At 37.4% G+C, this 22,629-nt stretch overlaps 1 protein-coding gene across 5 annotated transcripts in view; it reads left to right on the top strand.

Annotated features, from left to right (window-relative positions):
• The window catches only part of LOC139966840 (V-type proton ATPase 116 kDa subunit a 1-like), a 29,548-nt gene extending 7,053 nt beyond the window's left edge, over positions 1-22,495 (top strand). For 2 of the 5 annotated variants that reach the window (XM_071970242.1, XM_071970245.1), the window contains exons 6-21: positions 817-962; positions 2,063-2,189; positions 3,369-3,451; positions 4,030-4,123; positions 5,361-5,573; positions 5,707-5,857; positions 6,358-6,497; positions 6,930-7,075; positions 7,382-7,469; positions 8,344-8,462; positions 9,909-10,122; positions 11,093-11,206; positions 16,809-17,051; positions 18,782-18,905; positions 20,447-20,660; positions 21,537-22,495. In XM_071970242.1, the coding sequence (XP_071826343.1) occupies positions 817-962; positions 2,063-2,189; positions 3,369-3,451; positions 4,030-4,123; positions 5,361-5,573; positions 5,707-5,857; positions 6,358-6,497; positions 6,930-7,075; positions 7,382-7,469; positions 8,344-8,462; positions 9,909-10,122; positions 11,093-11,206; positions 16,809-17,051; positions 18,782-18,905; positions 20,447-20,660; positions 21,537-21,624 (2,304 nt within the window). In that variant the 3' untranslated portion in view covers positions 21,625-22,495. The remainder of the gene's footprint in view (positions 1-816; positions 963-2,062; positions 2,190-3,368; positions 3,452-4,029; positions 4,124-5,360; positions 5,574-5,706; positions 5,858-6,357; positions 6,498-6,929; positions 7,076-7,381; positions 7,470-8,343; positions 8,463-9,908; positions 10,123-11,092; positions 11,207-16,808; positions 17,052-18,781; positions 18,906-20,446; positions 20,661-21,536) is intronic. The other 3 variants (XM_071970246.1, XM_071970248.1, XM_071970247.1) reach the window with 3 other exon arrangements.
• The last annotated feature ends 134 nt before the right edge of the window (positions 22,496-22,629 follow it).

The raw sequence follows: 22,629 nt of genomic DNA on the forward strand, positions 1-22,629 counted from the left end.
ACATTTTTAATTCAAGTATAGTACCATGGTCTGAGCCAGCAACCCATACAGCCATCAACATATGGATGGCTAGAACCATGGGCACAGAAAATATAAAAGGAAAAAAAAAAACATTCAGAAAGAGAAGAAATAGAAAATAGGCGTTTTATCCAGTGATGCAGTATTCACAATTCCTGTGTCTACTGATGCAGTATTCACACACCCTGTGCCTGCAGTATTCACACTCCCCGTGCCTGCAGTATGCACACTCCCTGGCCTGCAGTATGCACACTCCCTGGCCTACAGTATTCACACTCCCTGGCCTACAGTATTCACACTCTCTGTGCCTGCAGTATTCACACTTCATGTGCCTACTGATGCAATATTCACTGATGCTGTATTTACACTCCCTGTGCTTGCAGTATTCACAATCCCCGTGCCTGCAGTATTCACACTCCCTGGCCTACAGTATTCACACTCCCTGTGCCTGCAGTATTCACACTCCATGTGCCTGCAGTATTCACACTCCCTGTGCCTTCTGATACAGTATTCACACTCCCTGTGCCTATTGAGGCAACTTGCTTAAACGATTAAAAAAATGTGGATATTTCTCAAGAAAATTGAGGAACAGATGTGAACTCTCCAAGATGCTGGGGGAAAATTAAGACGGATTTGTTTGCTTGAAATGATGCATATTTAGTTTGAAGGAAACTTTTACCAAAGCAGATAAAGACACTGTATACTCTCAATAGGCTGTGACATTGACTCCCGTATTGCTATCACGTAGAGGTGTGATATGTAGAGGTTATTCTGTGGTTAACAATATTGTATCTACAGTCTTCACATTTTGCTGTTAAGGCTGACGAGATCTACCACCAGGAGCAGGACTCGGATACAGGCGGGGCCAGCGGCAGCTACAAGAGATTTAGCAACGAATCGGACATAGAATCTGCGGCCAACGTCCAGAGTGCCACCACGCTAGGGTAACCAACTGTTTCTTTATTTCGGTCTTTTAGACCACTGTTTCATGATCTCAACTGTACAAGTGCTGCTCCTCATAGGTTTGGGTTCAGTTAAAAGAGAAAGAAAGTTTAACTTTCTTAAAATTTATTTCTTTGCTAGTTGCCCTAAAGAACCAATATCATCATACAAAATTAAAAAATTCACGTTGGTCCTTAGTCTCAGAAGATTGAAATAAAGGCTATGAGCTCAATATACACTGATAATAAATGATATGGGATGGGCAGTTGCACTTCACATGTTCGTTCTCCTTTAAGTGAAGAATATATCATGTGGAAGATGCTGTTAAGCCAGTCTATCCCACAGGTGTCGATTTAGAAAAGCCTAGCCTAATGACACTGAAGGTCTAGTGAGGATTCCTGTTTGTTTCCCGTCCTAGATGTTCTGTTATTATCAAATCATGGTTAATTCTTCGGTTTTTTAACCTAGCTTGAGCATTAGTCTGCAATCAACCAGGATCTAAGCAATATGATTAAGTTTTATTACAAAATTTGTGTCTGGACATTTTGATGAGAGATCTCAAAATTATTTTGAAAATTTTAACATAGTAACTCCTATGGTAACAGTTATTGCCAATTTTGCCAATTTCATGTATCTATTAAGTGAAAATAAGTAGTGGATATTCAGTTATTAGCCCTCCCCCCACCCATCCTTCTTACTCACTTACTGCCCCCCCCCCCCCTCACTCATCCTTCCACCCATTGCCAACCAAAGGAAGATGATGCCAAACAAGCATGAATGAATGTGTGATATTTGTTATACTTTGCGAAATTCAGTTTACACCTGTTCCAATCACACAGCATAGTGTACCTGTGTCCAAACTGTAGACAGCAGTGGTAGTCAATTGGTTCTTCTTTCCATAGCACAACCCAAAGAGTTTCTGTAACTAAAGATGTTTGTAGGATTTCGATAACAGACCCTGTCACTAAAGTAACGTATCTTTGGATTTTATTGTACAGGGGATAGCACCTGTTTGATTCGAAATGGTCTTTTTTAACAGTCACAATGCACATTTCTGCATTGAGAACCAAACAGTGTTTGTAATGAATTTTTCCTGATACAGATTCATGGCTGGAGCTATTCACAGAGAGAGAATTCACGCTTTTGAACAGATGCTTTGGAGGATCTGTCGTGGGAACGTCTTCATCCGATACAGCGAAATCTTGATGCCACTCTCAGACCCTCACACGGTAAACCACTGTCCCCAACCCCCCCCCCCCCACCACTATGAGAGGTGGGGGTGAAAGGATACAAGTTAGGAAGGATTTTATTGGTTTAGCCAACAAAGAAACTGATATGGAAGTATAAAAAAAATTGAAGCTAACAAGGGAATGTCTTTGCTCTATTCAAAGAACGAAAAAAAGTTTTAAAGGAATTTGTGAAAGGTAGCTTTCGTTGCTTGTTGTCCTTCATTTACTGACAAATTATCAAATTCTATAATTCCAAATGTCGAAAGCTTCTGTAAACATTTTAAGTACTGAAATGTATACATCAACAACAAGCAAGTGACAGGAAAGCTTGAAAGAAAAATAGTAAATAATTTTCTTTGCTCTTTTAAAGTTGCAAGGAAGCTTGTTAGCTTTGTTTCTGCTCACAGCTTAGATCTGTGATGCATGTTATATGGTATCATCATCCCAGATCTCCCATCCCTGCACCTCCCCCCCCCCTCCCCCCACTTTTTCCCTTTTGCTCATGTAGACAGCTTTACGAATGGAACATATTACACATGTATAGAGAATTGATGTATTATTCACAGAAGATAATTCCACTTACTATACCGCACTGGTAATGGGTGTGAGTGATTAGCAAACAGTTTGGTATCAAGTGCTCTCAAGATGAATTTGCAGTATGCTAGAGATGTCAATAGTGTAGTGAAGCATATAAGTCTTGTGAACTCTGCAGTAAAAGCAGCCTTCTTAATATCATGGCTGTAATCAGGACTCCAAATAGCTGATTACTCATATAATTCATTGTATATATAGTATAAACTAATTAGAATAGACAAAAGCTGTCAGCAAACTGTTTGTCTACTGTACAAAGCATGCATGCGATAAATTAATTAGTTTTGATTAGTCAAACTGTTATGATGTTTCAGCAAATAATAAACTGTACAGTCCAGTTTTGCTTTCATTATCATGAGCATCCTGCTTTGTTTTGTTAGGTTAATTTCAGCGGAGATTTTAACACAGGTTTGTAAATTAAAGGATTGTGCTTAACCCTCATAAAACTGACCGAAAGAATAAATAAGAAGTAAGCGAAAAGCTTTCTTGTTGCACTTTTGCTTCGTCAAACAATCTTTGGAATTGTTTTGATTGTAAGGTTTTGTCATTTGTAGTACAGTATTAAATAATGTTATTTGTTTGTTACAGGGAGATGAGGTGCACAAGTATGTCTTCATCGTGTTCTATCAGGGAGAGCAAATTGGAATAAGAATCCGTAAAGTGTGCGAAGGGTGAGTTGATACCAAATGGGAAATGTGTCAATGATAATGCTGAAACATATTTCCACATTTTTACTTTCAAATCATACAACTATGAAGGAAGAGGCACACACATCTCACACAGTATTTGTCTTAATATGTTTAAATGGTTGAAAGTATGAATTGGCCCCCCCACCTCCTCTCTCCCCCACCCCACACACATGCACATATCAGTGCTGTATTTGGGACACTGAATCAGATAACAGTGATTAAGCTAATCCCTATCCTGGATTACTTGAGTAATATATCATATTACATCATAATTAGAGAAACAGCCTATCAGTGAACAGTGACTGTTACCCTCAACTGAGCACATGTCTGGCCTTCTAAGTCCATAAGCAATTTATTGCACATGCTCCCCATAGGAACCCCACAGTACACCAGAATAGCCACACCCACTATGACTGTATGCACAATAGTTCCCCCCCCCCCCCTTACAATTACCTCCTGATATCTTAGAACTGGAGTTTGCATCATGGCAACAATATTTGCATATTTGATTTTCTATCTCTGATTCCCTGAGTTTATTCATTATTACCTCATTCTTGCAGGTTCCGTGCGACTCTGTATACATGTCCACCAAAGAAAGCTGACAGAGCAGCCATGGCAGAAGGTGTATCCAATAGGTTGTCTGATCTCACTCTAGTAAGTCAATAGATCCGATGGCCAGTAGATCTGATAATCAATAGATCTGATAGTCAGAATATCCGATAGTCAGTAGTCCCGATGTTCAATAGATGCAATGGTCAGTAGATACGATAGTCGGTAGAACTGATAATCAATAGATCTGATAGTCAAAAGATTCAAGAGTCAATAGAGATGATGGTCAGTAGATCTGATAATCAATAGATCTGATAATCATTAGATCTGATAGTCAGAACATCTGATACTCAATAGTTCCGATATTCAATAGATGCAATGGTCAGTAGATACAATAGTCAGTAGAACTGATAATCAATAGATCTGATAGTCAAAAGATTCAAGAGTAAATAGATCCGAGAGTCAGAATATCCGATGGTCAATAGATCTGATGGTCAATAGATCTGATGGTCAATACAGTATTATATATACAGTATCTGATATTCAGTAGATCTCTCATCTCAACTTTGTTCCTTTCCAAATACTTAATAATGTTACTCTTTTATAAAAGAGTTAAGCAGTATATTTGCACCCATAGGTAAAGTGATGAAAACAGCTGTATTGATGACTCAAACCCATTGCCCCATTGAACATAAATGCTAAGTGGAAGCAGCAGAGTTGTCTTGGGTTTACATGAATTTCATTGAACATGGTATACAATAAATAAAACATTATTGGTCATAACCTAGTTAATACAAACTAATTGAACTGTCCCAAAATTCATTTGTGTGTTGCTACTTAAGTGGTGCATTGTTTTGCGCTAATCAAGTATTTCTTCCAAGAATTGCCTAAGCGTGAACTTTTCGGTCAAGGCTAAAACACATATTTTGTTGAGAAAGAAATCCAACTTTTGTTGAGGGATTTAACAACTGACTAAGAAATAACTTTTAAAAAATCATAACAATTAACAATGTATACTGTGTGGCAGTAGACATTGCAAGCACAAACAGCTCTGCTGAAAACAGGTTTGAAAAGATTCCCAACCTCATAGCAAGATTTAAAAACTATGAAACTAATCATGTATGCAAAAACCTTGTAATAGAAACGTATCTGCATGAATATGTGTTCTGTTTATAGCCGAAACAATCTATCATTTGTGAGATGCGGTTAAAACACACATTGACCATGAAAAAAGGTCATGAATCAATTTTTTCAAACAGCTTGATTCCATCAATCCTGCAGTATCAGAAAACTGTTATTTTTCGTTGTTCCAACCAATCTGCCAATCGTTTGTTTTTATCAGGTTCTGAATGAGATGCAAGCCCATCGTCAGCGTATTCTCAACAACGCAGCGGGGAACCTCTGGGCGTGGTTTGTCAAAGTCCGTAAAATGAAGGCAATTTTTCACACCCTGAACCTGTTTGATATTGATGTGACCCGTGGAGCATTGATCGGGGAGTGTTGGTGTCCAGTCGCAGACTTGGAGAACATCCGTATTGCCTTAAGCAGAGGGACGGTGAGTCAGGCCATGTTTTTCGTCTCATTTATTGCTTTTTAAAAGCAGGAATATGTCATATTAACGATTATTTTTAGAACCTATTTCATTGCTGTCAGAATTAACTTTTGTTCTTTGGTATTCTACCTTTTAGGAAAGAAGTGGTTCCACCCTACCCTCTATTATCGATATCGTCCCAACCACCAGCGAGTTACCGACCTTCAATCGGACCAATAAATTCACTTCTGGCTTCCAGGAAATGGTCGATGCTTATGGAGTTGCTAACTACAGGGAGGTCAATCCAGGTATGACATGTGATGTGACCAGGTTTTATTTGTAGAAAGATTGTCAGTGAAGAGAAGGGTGGTTGCCTGGTAGCTTGGGGAGTAATAGAGAAATAAATGTCAATTGCCAACCTTTATCAATCTCTTCATTTTGTTAATAAAAATAATATGGGGATTGATAATTGGTGTAGTTATCCATATTTATTACAGGTTGGCATTAAATTGATATATTTATTACAGGCTGGCATTAAATTGAGATTTATTACAGGTTGGCATTAAATTGATATATTTATTACAGGCTGGCATTAAATTGATATATTTATTACAGGCTGGTATTAAATTGACATATTTACTACAGGTTGGCATTAAATTGATATATTTGTTACAGGTTGGCACTAAATTGATATCTTTATTACAGGCTCGCATTAAATTGATGACTTCTCTCACACCTCTTGCTTTGAAGCATTCCTGCATATTCTGCTCCTGTCATCTTTTCATTATTTTTCATTTCCTTTTTTCAGCTCCCTTTACGATCATCACATTTCCTTTCCTGTTTGCGGTGATGTTTGGGGATTCCGGTCACGGGTTACTGATGACGCTGTTTGCCGCTGCTCTGGTGTTCGGAGAACGGCGGCTGCTCTCGAAGAAACACGACAACGAGGTAACTTTGTTTGGATTCTTGTCCAGGGTTGAGAATGGCTGTTGTCACAACAGATTGATACCCTTGTGTTAACTGGTCTACCTCGTCATAACACAGATTGTGTCATGTCATTGTATGTATACATTTCTTGATTCACTAAAAAAGTTTGTGATAATGTTTTGGTATGTATATATATATAGATTTAGTGGTTCACTAGTCTTGTCTGTAATACATCATTTTTTTTAGACTAATGTATATTTGGTGGTTTCTAGTCATGTATGTAAACATATGTTTTTTTTATTTTAGTATATGTAAACCTGTATTATAATAATACATTTAGCATCTCTCTTCTTCACCACCAATAACATGTACAAATATCTTGGATACCAACTCCCCCCTCCCCTATTGTCCTCATGGCTCTGTGTACAATTGTTACATTGTTCCTTTTCTCAGATGTTCAGCATTGTCTTTGGCGGTCGCTACATCATTCTTCTCATGGGCCTTTTCTCCATCTATACGGGTTTTCTCTACAACGATACGTTCTCTAAATCTATGAACATATTCGGATCTGAGTGGAATGCATGCGCCATGAACTACAGGTATGTATCGGGATGAGTGAGCTGTCAGTTGGTAGGAGGTAACTGATAGTGGGAGGTGGTGATGGCCAGTGGTATGGAGGTAATAGTGGGCAGGAAGTGATGGTTAGTAGGTAGGAAGTAACAGTTAGTGGCCAGGAGGTAATGGTTTGTTGGCAGGAGGTAATGGTTAGTGGGTATGAGGTAATGGTTAGTGAGAAGAAGGTATTGATTAATGGCCAGAAAGTAATGACTTGTTTTGTATTGTGTAAATTATGAAGGTATCCATTGATTTTTTTCAATGTGTTTTATTATCATTTTTTGTTTCAGCCATGACCTATTGCAGGAAAACATTACCCTCCAATTGGATCCAAAGTATGCATTTACAGGTAGTCCTTATCCATTTGGAATGGATCCGGTAAGTTAATCTCATTTTCCTAGTTTCCTAATTCTCAACACACGTAGTTATGTGTATAACCCAAGTAGAAATCTTGTTGATATTGTAAACAAAATTCTCAGAAACAGCCTTTCAAATTTATCCTGACCTCTGGCTTATTTATCAGTATCTTCCAAGCAAAGGAAATGGTGTGTTCTGTTCTGAATCTTTGACATTTATTTCATGTTAATTACTTTAAAATCAGAGATTCTCTATCATGAAACTGATTTGCAAATTGGTCTCATTGAAAAACGATCTCTTCAATTGTAGTGTTTTCATAAGGTGATTCTAAAATGGTTGTATCTTTGACTTTTGTCACACCCCATCAGCCATGGATAATCCTTTACTTATTGCTACAATCTATCTTTCTCTGATCTAATGGTGCTACGTCTCCTGATTATCCCTGAACAATGAGACTGATTAGCAGGTTAGGCAGTTGTAATCCCATTGAGTGAAAATAGCAGAAAAAGAAGTTAAAAGTTTGATTTTTTGTGACCAGTTTGATGTCTCTAGCATATTTGTTGGATAATGTATTCTTCTGATGATATTTACTTGATAGATAAAAGAATATATATTATTCTAGCATATCTTCTGGATATGCTGATGGCCTTTTAGTCTATCTTAACTATCAGTATCAATAAATGTTAAATCATGTATTGTCCTAGGCACACTGTCCATGTGACAAGATCAGATACCAGTCATTTGCTTGCTGAGATATAGCAGCTAGTGAGCAATAGCACTATGCTTACTCTAGCATTTCAAATGACTGGTTTCAATCAATTATTTATATTCAAATAAATAAAACAAACTGATTATCACATAAAGAGCCTTTGAAGAAACTTTCTTTTCTTTACAGATTTGGCAGGTTGCAGAAAACAAGCTGAATTTCTTGAACCCATTTAAAATGAGACTGTCCATTATATTAGGGATATGTCACATGTTCTTTGGAGTCAGCCTTAGTCTGGTCAACCACATGTGAGTAATTTAGCCATTGCCAAGGTAGGAAGGTGAAAGAGAATGGTTTGGAGGGAGAAATGAGAGTGTGGCCAATAATAACATTTCATATTTTGGGTGGTTAGAAATCCATAACCTCCTTCTGCTAGTATGCTATCTTTAGGTACCTCATCCTTTGTAGTAGCAAAACCCTCACTGTTTTACCCAGCAAGTTATAGTCCTACCAAGTGAAGTGAGGTATGATAATATTTGCCACATCATTTTAAGCGATGTTGCATAAATGCGAAATATTAGGAAAGGTTATAATAAGCCTGTTGAGACCCTAAGTTGTACATGCTAAATCCCTCCCAATTCATCAGATATTGTGGTATACAAATTGTAATAAGCATAATAATCCTGGGGTATAGACAGTCAATCACTCCCATTATTAACCGAAAATTAAAATCATATCCATTATTTTACTGCAGTACATCATATATTAATGTTATGTGTGCTTGTATAGCTACCACTGGATGTGACCTCGGAATTAATATGACACATACCGTATTTTAAACATGAAACGGCTGAATAGTGTAGCCTACCACTTGACCTGCGAGGTTACTAGTATGACAAGCACAGTTTGAATCATCAGAACTGGCAAACAAACAAATCGTTGGAAAGAGAGAAAGGGGTGTAAAAACTGCTGGTATATTAAAATACGCTCATCAGCGTATTTTAATATACAAAAAAAAACATCTGGCAGGTTAGGGAGCATATCTGCAGGCAGTGAGTGGATTGTCAGGAATGTTTCAATCTATGTCTAATGAAGATCCCACTAGAATTAAAGACTCACACATAGTTTTTTTTTGATGAATGAGCGGATCGGTTAAGTCAACATTGCAATAATACATCAAACATACTACAATGTTTGTTAGTACTCTGTTGTGTTTTTATAGTTGTGCCAAATATAAGACAGCAGTTTCCTCAGGGAAGTCGGATGGGTACAAGATGACAGTTTCAGAGGAATTCTTTGTCAAGAAGTTACAATTATTTTTGATGGGCTAGCTATTCAAGTGTCCTATTGTCAGGGGTGCAAAATATGTAAAGCTCAAACACAACTGATCCTTATTATGGGAAGAGAAAGATATCCTTCCCTTGGTGAAATTATGTTTCATTTTCGATAAGATATATCCGAAAAAATTATCCCAGTCACTTGCCATGTTTGTGTTGAATGGATTGTGTTTAACCCTCTAGCAATATGCTGTGTACAGGAATGTATTATTCCTATGGGCTATCAAATTAGTGGCCAGTCGAACTCAGTTGATAGAAGGCAAGGCTTGTGTTGTACCAGTCACAGGTAGGAATGTCATGGTCCGGCCAAGATTTTCTTTGGTTTTTCTTCTGCTTACCCTGTGCTATTCTTTGAAGAAGGCATGAATTTTTGTGTTTCATCTTTCACCCTAACTTTCTTTCAATTTGTTTCAACAGTAACCGAGATCCCACTGGGATCCCTGCAGCCTTCATTCCTCAAGTGCTCTTCTTGGGTTTGCTGTTTGGATATCTCGTCTTCCTGATCTTCATCAAGTGGTTTCGATTTGACAGTCTGTTAACGGAGACCGCCCCCAATCTAATTGAGACCTACATTGGTATGTTCTTGATGCAGAATATAGACAACCCAGTGTTTGAGAAAGCATCCACGCAAGTAAGTCCCGAGTCGTATTATTCGGCAGTTTATTATCGTAGAATGTCTGATCTGTTAGAGCTCTAACATGGCTGCAAGCTTACAACCAACATATAGTAGTATTGTAGTATATGTAGTATTGTCAATCAGGAACCATCATTTAGCTTGCATAGGCAGTAGTGTAACATTGTCTCTAGTGTGTGATTGACTCCACTGATACATCAAGCATTATTGCATGAGTTTGTTTCCAGCTGTTCTACACCTATACTAGTATGCTCTCTCTACAAGACAGGTCATGCTCACCTTGCATGTGGTCATCTCTATGCTTTATATAGTTTAATGTTATAATGTCATGATTGTCAGATCTGTAGCAATCACCAGCTATCTTGTATATTGGAGTTCAAGTACTTAACTTGTGTGTATGTATGAATGTATGTATATTAGATCCTCCTGCAAGCAGGAACTTGCGAAGAAGCCTCATTGGCTTATCAAAGCTGCAAGCTGACCGAAGTCAGTCTCTTACATTCATATTTAACGTCCATGATTACGAATTGTCAATTGTCAACAACTCTTAACTGGATGACATACATTAATTTGGGAGTGACTCAAACTGGGGACCTATGATTGGAAGGCACCGGCGTTAACCACTGAGCTTACACTCCTACCACTGAGCTAACACTCCAAACTTAATTAGCCATATATGATTTAGAAAGGAAATGTAGACTGACCATACTCCAGAGATTGAAGTTCACCAATCAATCAATCTTCACAGAATGCTAGCAAACATTTGTCTCCAACCTGAAAGTTGCAAACAGGTGTTTCTTAAGCTATAAAGAGCATATAAAGAGCTATAAAGAGCAACAACTGTGACCTTTAAATCGTCCATGGAAGTAAGACCACCTTTGTACATCTGCTGCGGTTATAATCAAACCCAATGTTTGGCTTTAACATGAATATATCTGTTTCATCTTTATTTCTCGTCCTTACACAGAATGCTGTACAGATCTGTATTTTGGTGATCGCTCTTATCTGTATACCATGGATGCTGTTCATGAAACCAGTCATTAAATCTTTTACAAAGAGAAATCCAACATATCTTCAAGGGGTAAAGCATGGATTATCTTTCTTCATCCCCTTTTGTGGTCCTATTTTTATTTATTTTCTCTCATTTTGCTGTACACGACATCTAAGGGTTTGTCCAATAAGACAACTTTTTTTATATGTCCCTTGCTTGATGAACAAGATATTTGTGCAACCTATCTATGTCTTGTTGCTAACTTAGATGATGGTTGTCTGGAGCACCGATTTAGTGTAAGATAAACCCATACTTTGTCAGGAATAAATGGGCAGTGTAATATTATTGTGGTGAAGTATTGTCTCCATAAAATCTACCGAAAAAGTGGTTATTTGGTGGTGCAGTATTCTCTCCATAAAGTCTACCAATAAAGTGGTTATTCTGAGGTGAAGTAATCTCTCCATAAAATCTACCGATAAAGTGGTTATTCTGAGGTGAAGTATTGTCTCCATAAAATCTACCGAAAAAGTGGTTATTTCATGGTGCAGTATTCTCTCCATAAAGTCTACCAATAAAGTGGTTATTCTGAGGTGAAGTAATCTCTCCATAAAATCTACCGATAAAGTGGTTATTCTGAGGTGAAGTATTGTCTCAATAAAATCTACCGATAGATTGCTCATTTCCTGACTCTTTTTAAATAATTTCATTCATCCTTGAAGCAGGATGCTGTTACTCCTGTTGAATAGGTTCTTAAACTGTGAGCTCAAAAACACATTCATGAAAATAGATCCAATTTTAAAAATGTGTTAATTTTTTGGTCTTAAATCCAATTTTCAAAATATAGTTGGTGGAACATAATGCCGGTTTTGGTTCAAGAAACCAAAAGGCCTTAAAGACTAGCTTCAATTCACCTCTGTGTAGATTTTTTCCCAAATTGAAACAAGCTTTTGCACTCTTGGAAGGATTATTGATGCATAGGAGTGATAGAGGTTGCTAGGTTTAATTCATCGTTGAATTGTTATCAATATCAATCTATTTTTACAACATTTTGCTCGTGCTCTGCTCAAACCCTTTAACTACAGGCCTGGAAAATGGCTAAAGCCTTTTTTCTTCTTTTTTTTATTTTTTATAGTTTTTTCTATTTTGTGCACAATCGTTTGTTTCATGGCATGTTTAGTTATCAATCATATCTCCAACAGAGACATGAACTATTTTTTTGTAGTTGATGCATTGGGGTTTATATTTTTGTTTATATTTGTATGGCAAGGCATTCTACCCATGTCCTTACTGCATGTGTATTTACTACACAGGCATATTAGTCTTGGGCTTTCATCATCCATCATTATTTAAATGGGCACATTTGGGTTTTTTCACAAAGATTTATCATCCATCATTATTTAAACAGGCACATTTAGTTTTTATACACAAAGAATTCATGCGTTGTCTGTTGTTGAAGCATCCAATATTGTCAATACTGTTCAACATTTATAGCATCTGCTGTGAAGTTTGACCACTATTAAAGCAATGTGTGGTGTTTAAAGTGTTAGGCTGCAACCTACATCTATCACAGGGCCATGTTTGCAATAGAGAGGATTTTATAGATTTTACTTTATAATTGCTATTGGTTAATTAAAGGCTCTCTCCTACTAGCTAATTATGGCTTCTAGCTAATGAAAGGAAGCTAATACAGAAAATAGCCCCTGACGCTACAAATTTCTCACACGAACTGAGACATATTCAATACAAACTTCTTGATTGTACGAAATGAAAGTTGAAGAGTGTTAACTGTATAGATAAATAGTAATGTGCATTGGTAAAAGAAAGAAGTCATCAGGTTCAATGCATACAGTGGTGTATTAATAATCCAGGTTAGAACTATTTAGCATGTTAACTCTAAATTAAAAGAAAGTACAGCGGAAAATTTACCCTTTACTGATGAGGGAGAAACATAGTCTAAGCATACTGCAGGTTAAGTTTGAAGCAAATTCTTAAAAGTATTTTTTCGAGATTACAGCGTTTGATACGTTTTTCAGAATTGTTATATATCTCAATATGAATGTACCTATTAGTCATTGACATATTGTAAACCTCACATCCTGTCAGCCAAAGTTTCAACCCTAACCGATCAAAGGTCAAAACAGTGTGAAAACTAAAGAAAGACAAACCATATTGCTATCAGTGTGCAATTATGACATCACACCTGTTTGCTTCAAGTTTTACTTGTTGCAAGCTGTGACAATTTTCTATTATCAATAACTCAACAATGCTAAGTAGGAATTGCTTGAAAATTTCACAAGGATGCCTAGGATATGTTATTTTTTCATCAGTCAAAACTAAACTGTACCTATTCTGGACTATCCAATTAAATAGATGATATTACCCCTGGGGTAATAACTGAGGCATCTTATTCGCAAACGGTTGTGTATCGGTTTCAACGCATTTCTGCATCTTGCAAGATTTGGTACTATTCTCTTTCCTTGTCTTTTCTTTTTCCAAAATTTGGTTTTGCTCTCTCTGCTTCTGTCAGTATGTCTGCATTGGAATTGTCAGTTTTGACTCAAGTAGAAATCAAGTAGAAAAAAGCAGGACCTCTTGATTTTGGTATGAGGGGTGATTTCAAAAGGTAACCGTGTTTCCAATAAATGCTTCCTCAGGTTGGACCATTGTCCTTTCTTTCAACTGTAATGTAAGACAAGGATTTTTGAAGGCTCCATTGTTTTATGTAGTCCTTAATATAATTCACGGTCAAGGAGCCATTTAATCCCTTTGTTGTGCTGTTATCACAGAGAGTTTTTCCATGCAGATGATGTAATAACTGTAGCCCTGGTAGTGTAGTGTTACATCATACAGATGATGTAATAACTATAGCCATGATATTGTTACAACATACAGATGTAACACCTGTAGCCATGGTAATGTTACATCATACAGAGATGTAATAATGGTTGCCATGGTAATGTTACATCAAACAGAGATGTAATAATGGTTGCCATGGTAATGTTACGTCGTACAGAGATGTAATAATGGTTGCCATGGTAATGCTACATCATACAGATGATGTAATGAGTGTAGCAAGCTCTCGTTAGGCAGTGGTTTGCTCATTAATGATCTTTCCTTCAAATTGTCTGCTCTCAGCTTTAATTGGTCTTTTAGATCCAGCCAGTCTTTGTTAGGTCCAGCCAGACATTGTTAGATCCAGCCAGTCTTTGTTAGGTCCAGCCAGACATTGTTAGATCCAGCCGATCTTTGTTTGATCCAACTGGTCTTTGTTAAGCCAGCCAGTCTTTGTTAGATCCAGCCAGTCTTTGTTAGATCCAGCCATTCTTTGTTAGATCCAGCCAGTCTTTGTTGGATCCAGCCATTCTTTGTTGGATCCAGCCATTCTTTGTTAGATCCAGCCAGTCTTTGTTAGATCCGGCCCATCTTTGTTAGGTCTAGCCGGTCTTTGTTAATCCATCCATTAGTTGTTAGATCCAGCCAGTCTTTGTTAGATCCAGCCAGTCTTTGTTAGATCTGGCCCATCTTTGTTACGTCTAGCGGGTCTTTGTTAATCCATCCATTAGTTGTTAGATCCAGCCAGTCTTTGTTAGATCCAGCCAGTCTTTGTTAGATCCAGCCAGTCTTTGTTAGATCTGGCTCATCTTTGTTGGGTCTAGCTGGTCTTTGTTAATCCATCTATTAGTTGTTAGATCCAGCCAGTCTTTGTTAGATCCAGCCAGTCTTTGTCAGATCTGGCTCATCTTTGTTGGGTCTAGCTGGTCTTTGTTAATCCATCTATTAGTTGTTAGATCCAGCCATTCTTTGGTAGATCCAGCCAGTCTTTGTTAGATCCAGCCAGTCTTTCTTAGATCTGGCTCATCTTTGTTAGGTGTAGCTGGTCTTTGTTAATCCATCTATTAGTTGTTAGATCCAGCCATTCTTTGGTAGATCCAGCCAGTCTTTGTTAGATCTGGCTCATCTTTGTTAGGTCTAGCCGGTCTTTGTTAATCCATCCATTAGTTGTTAGATCCAGCCAGTCTTTGGTAGATCCAGCCAGTCCTTGTTAGATCCAGCCAGTTTTTGTTAGATCCAGCCATTCTCTGTTATATCCAGCCAGTCTTTGTTAGATCCAGCCAGTCTTTCTTAGATCTGGCTCATCTTTGTTAGGTGTAGCTGGTCTTTGTTAATCCATCCATTAGTTGTTAGATCCAGCCAGTCTTTGTTAGATCCAGCCAGTCTTTGTTAGATCTGGCTCATCTTTGTTAGGTCTAGCTGGTCTTTGTTAATCCATCCATTAGTTGTTAGATCCAGCCAGTCTTTGTTAAATCCAGCCAGTCCTTGTTAGATCCAGCCAGTCTTTGTTAGATCCAGCCAGTCTTTGTTAGATCTGGCTCATCTTTGTTAGGTCTAGCTGGTCTTTGTTAATCCATCTAATAGTTGTTAGATCCAGCCAGTCTTTGTTAGATCCAGCCAGACTTTATTAATCCAGCCTTACAAAGTGGATCATAGGAATGACAGTAAGTTTTGTATTTCAGTGCTTGACGGGAAGGTTTCAGAACCAAGAAAAGGAAATGCAATCGTTAGACTTGCATCGCCAGAGAGTAGGAACTTTAACATTACATACTGACAAATACACAAAAACATGGATAGTGTAACCAGTCCTCTGGGAGCATTAAATTATTAGACTCGATTTCACCAGAACCCTAGAGAGTTCCTTCTTGCTCAAGAGCATATATTTACATATTTTCATATAATGACCAATACTACTGCTTTCCCAGGAATACTTTGCAACTAGTGCTTTGCTTTAGTTTTTCTCCTGAATGTTATAAAATTGTTTGTAGAAAGCAAACAGCAGTCCTTGCATCTCCCTATGCTTGCTCTGTGTCGTCTCTCTTTCCTGCCCCTCCCCCGGACCCCCTCCCACTGCCAAAATAACAAACAGTAAAAGGTTTTTAATCCTGTTTACCAACATCATTGTTAATGAAACTCCATAAACCTTTGTCATCTTGGCCAGTGTTGTCTATTGGCACTTTTCCATAAATATATTCAAATTATGTAAAAGTATTCAGTCTTCCAAAATAAGGCATAAATCTTTTCTGTATCAATGTTTGAGCAAGAGATGTGTTTCTTTTTCAACAGAGAATGGTGAAGTGGCTCTAAATTACAATTTTAATTGATTGCAAATGATATGTGATACATCTAATGTTAACCAAAAGCCAACAATATCACCACCACAAACCTGTGTTATACTAGTTATACTGGTACAGTAGCTGATAGTAATGCAAGTGTTCTCCATTGTATAGAATCTTTGTTCATCTAACGCTTTTTGATATGAAATGTTCCAGTGTAAAAGGTATGTCAGCAGTATTAATTTTGCCACTTTCAAAAATCACTTTTTTTACGGCTAGTCTAATGCAAACAATGCATGTTTCAACTACGATGCAGTGTTCGTTGGTCATTGGTATTGCCTGGTAGTTTAGTATGAATAATTCATGAGGGTAAAGTAGCTCTACCAAAGTTTTTAAAATATGCTTCATCTTTGCCGCATGTTGCTCTCCATTTACTTTTGCTTGCACGAATCTTCAATGCCTTTTCCTCACACACGAGTGTGCAGTTTTTTTTTTTCTTTCTTTTTCGTTTCTTTTTGGGTTTTCGTTTGTATCTGTGTACCTCTGTTCACTATTGCATCTAAAAACTCCGTGAACAAACTCAGAAGAAAAAACTCTCTTTGCGCTTTGCGCGGATTCTAATGCAGAGGAGAGTACAAGAAGACGAGGTGGTGGAGATTGTCATGAGCGAAGACGAGGCCAGCGAGGGCGCCGCCTACGGTCGTCGGGAGGACTCGATCGGCAACTCTAGCTTGGAGAAGGATGGAAACCTTTCCTCGGACAACTCTGTATCTGCTGAACCCATCAGCAATACCCGTGGTGGGGGTGGAGGGCACGGAGGTGGTGAGGTGAGTCTCTTTGCAACGAAAGAATTCTTCAATATGGTTGCTTCGTTTCCATTGGTCCACTACTCCACTTAAATAATTAGGTTAGCCACCTTACCATGCACAGATGTGAGGTGTTATTAGGAATATTCTTCGAGCCATTCACTGTATCTGTCTGTTGGTTAATTGGCTACATGATTTTTCTTACGTGTCTTATGATTGTTCCTATAACTATACATGCTCTCCAAGAAACTCAGAGCAACCATTGAACATATCCATGAAACAGCCTAACTTTCTGATGGATAAATGAACTAGAACTCTGATATACAAGCTCTCTATTCATGCTCTCAGAGCAACCACTCAACAAACAGACTAACTTTCGCATGGATAAATGAACTATAACTCTGATATACAAGCTCTATATACATGCTCTCAGAGCAAACACTGAACAAACACTCTCACATTCTGATGGATAAATGATCTAGAACTGTGATATAAAATCTCTCTATACATGCTCTCAGAGCAACAACTGAACAAACAGTCTCACTTTCTGATGGATAAATGAACTATAACTCTGATATACAAGCTCTATATACATGCTCTCAGAGCAACCACTTAACAAACAGTCTCACTTTCTGATGGATAAATGAACTATAACTCTGATATACAAGCTCTATATACATGCTCTGAGAGAAATCACTGAACAAACACTCTTACATTCTGATGGATAAATGAACATACCAAGAAATCAGTCAACATATGAACAAATTGATCTAATATCAGTTTCAACCAGCTTGACAAGAAACTCATACCTTTAATGAGATTATTGGTATTGCTGTATGTCACAATATTTGAGATGTAATCTGTCTGTACGGTCATCTAGCTTGTACACCTTTGGATAAACATATTTGGCAGTATGTATGTCTCATGATAATATAGGATAACCCATGTGTCAATTATTCCAAGGTTATTGGTACTTCCAAATGGATTATGAAATCCCAATCAGGATATGTTATAAGCTTCACCAGTTGGCAGTGTTAGCTATGAAAGATCAGTCTTGTTGGGGAGAACAGCCTCACAACACAGCTCAACCTCCATTGGTGAACTTCTGTTTAATACTAGAAATTGAATGCACCTAGCGCTACCAATAACAAAACAGATAATGGCTATCATATTTGTTCATACTGTAGATACTAGATCTGGGGTGGGTCACATGCGGCCAGCCAGTGTTTTTTTTCTGGGAGATGTCCCAAGCAAAAGAAAAAAAATCAATCTATTTTACATCATCACAAAAAAACAAGCTAGCTGCTTAGAATTTATCGGCACTAATGATGTTGTAAGGTTGTCCTATTTTCCCCATTAATTATCTACTTTATTGACATTATGTTTTTGTGAATACAGATTAAGTACACACACCTATTGCTCGAAAGTCCTCGGAATCAAAGGTTTAAAATCAACAGCAGGTCGTTGGTTAGGTGCGGCCATGTCAATTTTTCACTCCTTAAATTTGGCTCATTCATTCAAAAAAAGGCTGCCCACCCCTGTACTAGATAGATCCTCATTTCCATTTGCAAACAATGAAGACAAATAACTAAAAAAAAAGAGATGGCACTCTATCTTAGCTTCCTTCAAAATCTTTTTCTTCTCTGAAAGCTAACAATTTTACATCTGGGGCCTTTTCATGATTGTGTAGATAATTTTTACAACCTCCTGGTGTTAAGTTTATCTCTTTTTGTCTATTTTTTCCATCTCAGAAGGAGGATTCTCTCGGAGAACAGCTTGTGCTACAGGCCATCCATACCATAGAGTTCTGTTTGGGATGCATATCAAACACTGCTTCATATCTACGACTCTGGGCTCTGAGCTTAGCACACGCTGGTGAGTTGACTAGTACACAAGTAATGAATGGTTATGAGTGCAGTAGTGCAAATATTTCATGAGTTGAAAGATGGAATGTTCCATTCAACGAGGCGCAGCCGAGTTGAATGGAACAAATTTCATCTTTCAACGAATGAAATATTTGCCCTATTGCACGAATGGAAACCATTCATTATTTGTTTTATACAACATATTATTATAAGATGGGTAAAATGCACTCATGCAACAGATTGTTTTGAACAGACAGGTTTCTCTGCTCTCTTACCATTGAAAAAAGTGCTACCAAAAAAGTATAACCCATGGTTCTATTTCATAGAGTGGAACAGAGCGGATTTTGCATGCAATCAACGAGGAATTGACCAATCAAATGACCAGAATACAATTAGGTGTTGTATAATCTGGAATATGATGGCATTGCTTCATCCATTCCAGGATCTTAAAGGTAGTGGTGGAAGTACCTGCTTTGTAGTAGACTTCACTAATGGAAAGTTCAGATTTGTATTAGTGGTGTACATACCAGTAGCTGTAGTCAAACATTAAGGTGTTGTGGTACTTGTACTCGCAGGTTTGAAGTGTACTCAGGAGGGAATGAAAATTGTTTTATTATTATTTCTGGCCTGGTACTCATACTTGTGACCTTTCACTGGTCCTTTTGTTTTTTACTCATTGTTTTGCACCCATGGTTTTGTACAATTTTGGTAAAGAAACAGCATTTCTTAAAGTAAGATAGCCTGGATATTGTTCCGTTTTATGTTTACTCAGTCCATTATTTAGTGTTCTGATTAAATTGCCTGAGCATCTTCATGTTTTCATTTCAGTCCATGTCTGAAAAAAATTTAGCTAGGTTTGCAATGCTAGGCTCTCAGAATGTTATTTACCTTCTCAGGCTGCTTGCAGTACATAAGCAGTTTGTTAACTTTTTTCTTTCATGTGAAATATGATGACATTAGGTTTGTTTTGTTTTACTGGTGGCATTGTAATCTAGAGGTCACAATAGTACCCACCAGGGGATTCGGTACCTACACTGCAAGTCTGTAAAGTAAACCGTGTTTAGTAAGCTTGTTCTACTGGTGGTATGGCACTCCACACCTCACACCTGTACCCACCGTTTGAACTAGTGTACAGAGGCCACCTGTAAAACTAACTACCAACCAGTGTATGTAGAATGTACAGTTACCAGTGCTGTGGCCGAGTGGATAAAGATGTTGGCATTTAAAGCAATGAGGCTTAGCAATCGGGAGGTTCCGGGTTCGATTCCCGGCCGGGTCATAGTAAGGTGGGTTTTTCATCCAAGAGCAATCTACGGTTTTCCCATCTGAAAGGACTTTCAAAATTGAAAAGATGCCAAATTTGAATTAAAATGTTGAATTGGAAGCTACCCGACGTGTAAGTTGTAATCCATAAGCCCTTGCGGGTTTCTCCCATGGTCGCTTAAGCGTCTTAAAAATAACTGCTGATTATTATTAGTTACAGTGTTAAAACATACATTTTGTACTATCTTTTAATGTTACATATATCTGTTTGCATGCTTTGATTCCCAGAGCTGTCTGAAGTACTGTGGACTATGGTGATGCAGAATGGTATAGGACTGGTTACACTGTACCCGGATAAGCAAAGCCCAATGACAGTAGTATGGCTCATCGTTGGTGGCTTTGCCATGTTTTCCGTCTTTGCGTTCTGGGCTGCCCTTACCATAGGCATTCTACTCCTAATGGAAGGCCTTTCAGCATTTCTGCACGCCCTCAGACTTCACTGGTAAGTGTTGTACATGATTGTATATTATTGTACATGATTGTACATTATTGTACCCTTTGTCTGCTTGCTTTAAATTTAATCCTCTTGAGGTTGTTGTCATTACCTCAGCATGGCACAATGTCAAAATCTGCAAAAACCCTCTCCAAAATACCTTCTGTGGGATAATGTCCTTCTTAATGTGTCGGGACCATTTAGTAGCTTAAATGCTTAATTACAGAAAAACCAATGCTTTGTTTGTTGCAATACTGGTGAATTTAAAATGATAGTCCAGAGGTTTTTCATATTAATGATAGATAACATGAAAATATATATTAAAAAAAAAACACTTTACCAAAGCATAGATGTCTAGTGGTGATAAACACCAGGATAACCAATAGGATTGAGTGGCTCGGCCACATTTAACTCCTAATCTGTGAAAACTTTTTGCATGAAGAGTAGATTGAAACAATATCATTTGTAATCCATGTAAGGAATTTGGAGTAGCAAACATCTTCTTTTGAGTGTTTTAAAGTCTGTTTTTCAACACTACATCTACATTTGGCAAATAGGCATCTGTACAGTGCATGGTTGGATATATGGATGCACAGTGAATCAAAACCATTCTCAGAACGTTCCGACCTTGTGGGAGTTGGAGGTTATTTAAGTACGCTCATATGATTATTCAATATATAATGTCAAGAATTATTTTCTCAGTTATAACATGGAATAATTTTATCATAAACTATTGCTTTACATACTCTTCTAACGTTATCAAAAAACATATTCTTCATATCAATGACAGTGCCCTGACTGATGAAACTAAAGAATCAGTTACATCTCATTGAATTCCTGTTTCATTTTCTAAATGCTTTCCTTTTTTCCATTTTTATTTATCAGGGTGGAATTCCAGAACAAGTTTTACACCGGAGAGGGTTACCTATTTCAACCATTTTCTTTCAAGAAGATTGTTGAACAGGAAGAATAAACAGCATTTGATTTAGTTGCTAAAGGAAAACCAAAAAAAAAAGAATTACATCTTTATTTTCACTGACAGATTTGATAAGATCTATAACAATTTTTTTATATTTGTAGTCCTAGATAATAACAGACGAAAACGTTAAACTGGAAAAAGTCACATACTAGTAATAACTTCTTTATGTTTTTGTACATTCCATAATCATGTTAACAAAATTGAGTATTATTAAGCAATATGCTTTAAAGTTACTTTTTCAGAGATAAATACTTCAGCCATGCACCAATCCAAAAGCTTCAAGCACATTACAGGAGTTGTTGTAGTATAACTCCTTTGTTCTTTCAGTTTAATTTTCATATCTATATTAGTTGAAGATAACATCTTTAAACAAAAAAATCACAAGATATTTGCACATTTACTGTAGCATTGCACTATGCTCAATTTAATTGGTTTCAGTATGATAAAAATAGTAGAATAAGCTATGATCTTTAGAAGATGGTTATACTTTGTGATACTTAGCCAATTACCTTTAATACTAGAATTAAACTTGTACAAAGCTATTGCACAGCATATGCTCAACTTTATTCTTTCTTTTTGCTTTGAAGGGCCTGGGAAGATGAAGGGGGTGGGGTGGGTGGGTTGATGGGGAGTTAGTGTAGGGTATATCTGAAGTAGGAATTGAAGGAATAAAAGTATTGTATGAATGATAAGTTTTTCCATCTTTACACATTAGTCAGTATTTCTCCCGCTAATCATCCTGTGTCATTTTAGCCCAAAGCCTTTACCATGGCACTTCAAATTTACTTCTTTTTATATTTTTTTTTTCTTATTCCCAGTGACATTAGAGGAATAACTTTGCCCCATCAAGTGAATAGGAAGTTTTAGGAATTTTTGAAATAACAAAACGTGGTCATGTAAGCTTTATGTACACATAGTTTAGTACAGAATGAAGAGGTTAAATACAATGAAATATCGTTTCAATTCTTGGGATACGTGTCCATCTCGGTTCATCATTTA

Source organism: Apostichopus japonicus, chromosome 4, assembly GCF_037975245.1.
Source record: "Apostichopus japonicus isolate 1M-3 chromosome 4, ASM3797524v1, whole genome shotgun sequence".
In the NCBI taxonomy this organism is placed as follows: Eukaryota; Metazoa; Echinodermata; class Holothuroidea; order Aspidochirotida; family Stichopodidae; genus Apostichopus; species Apostichopus japonicus.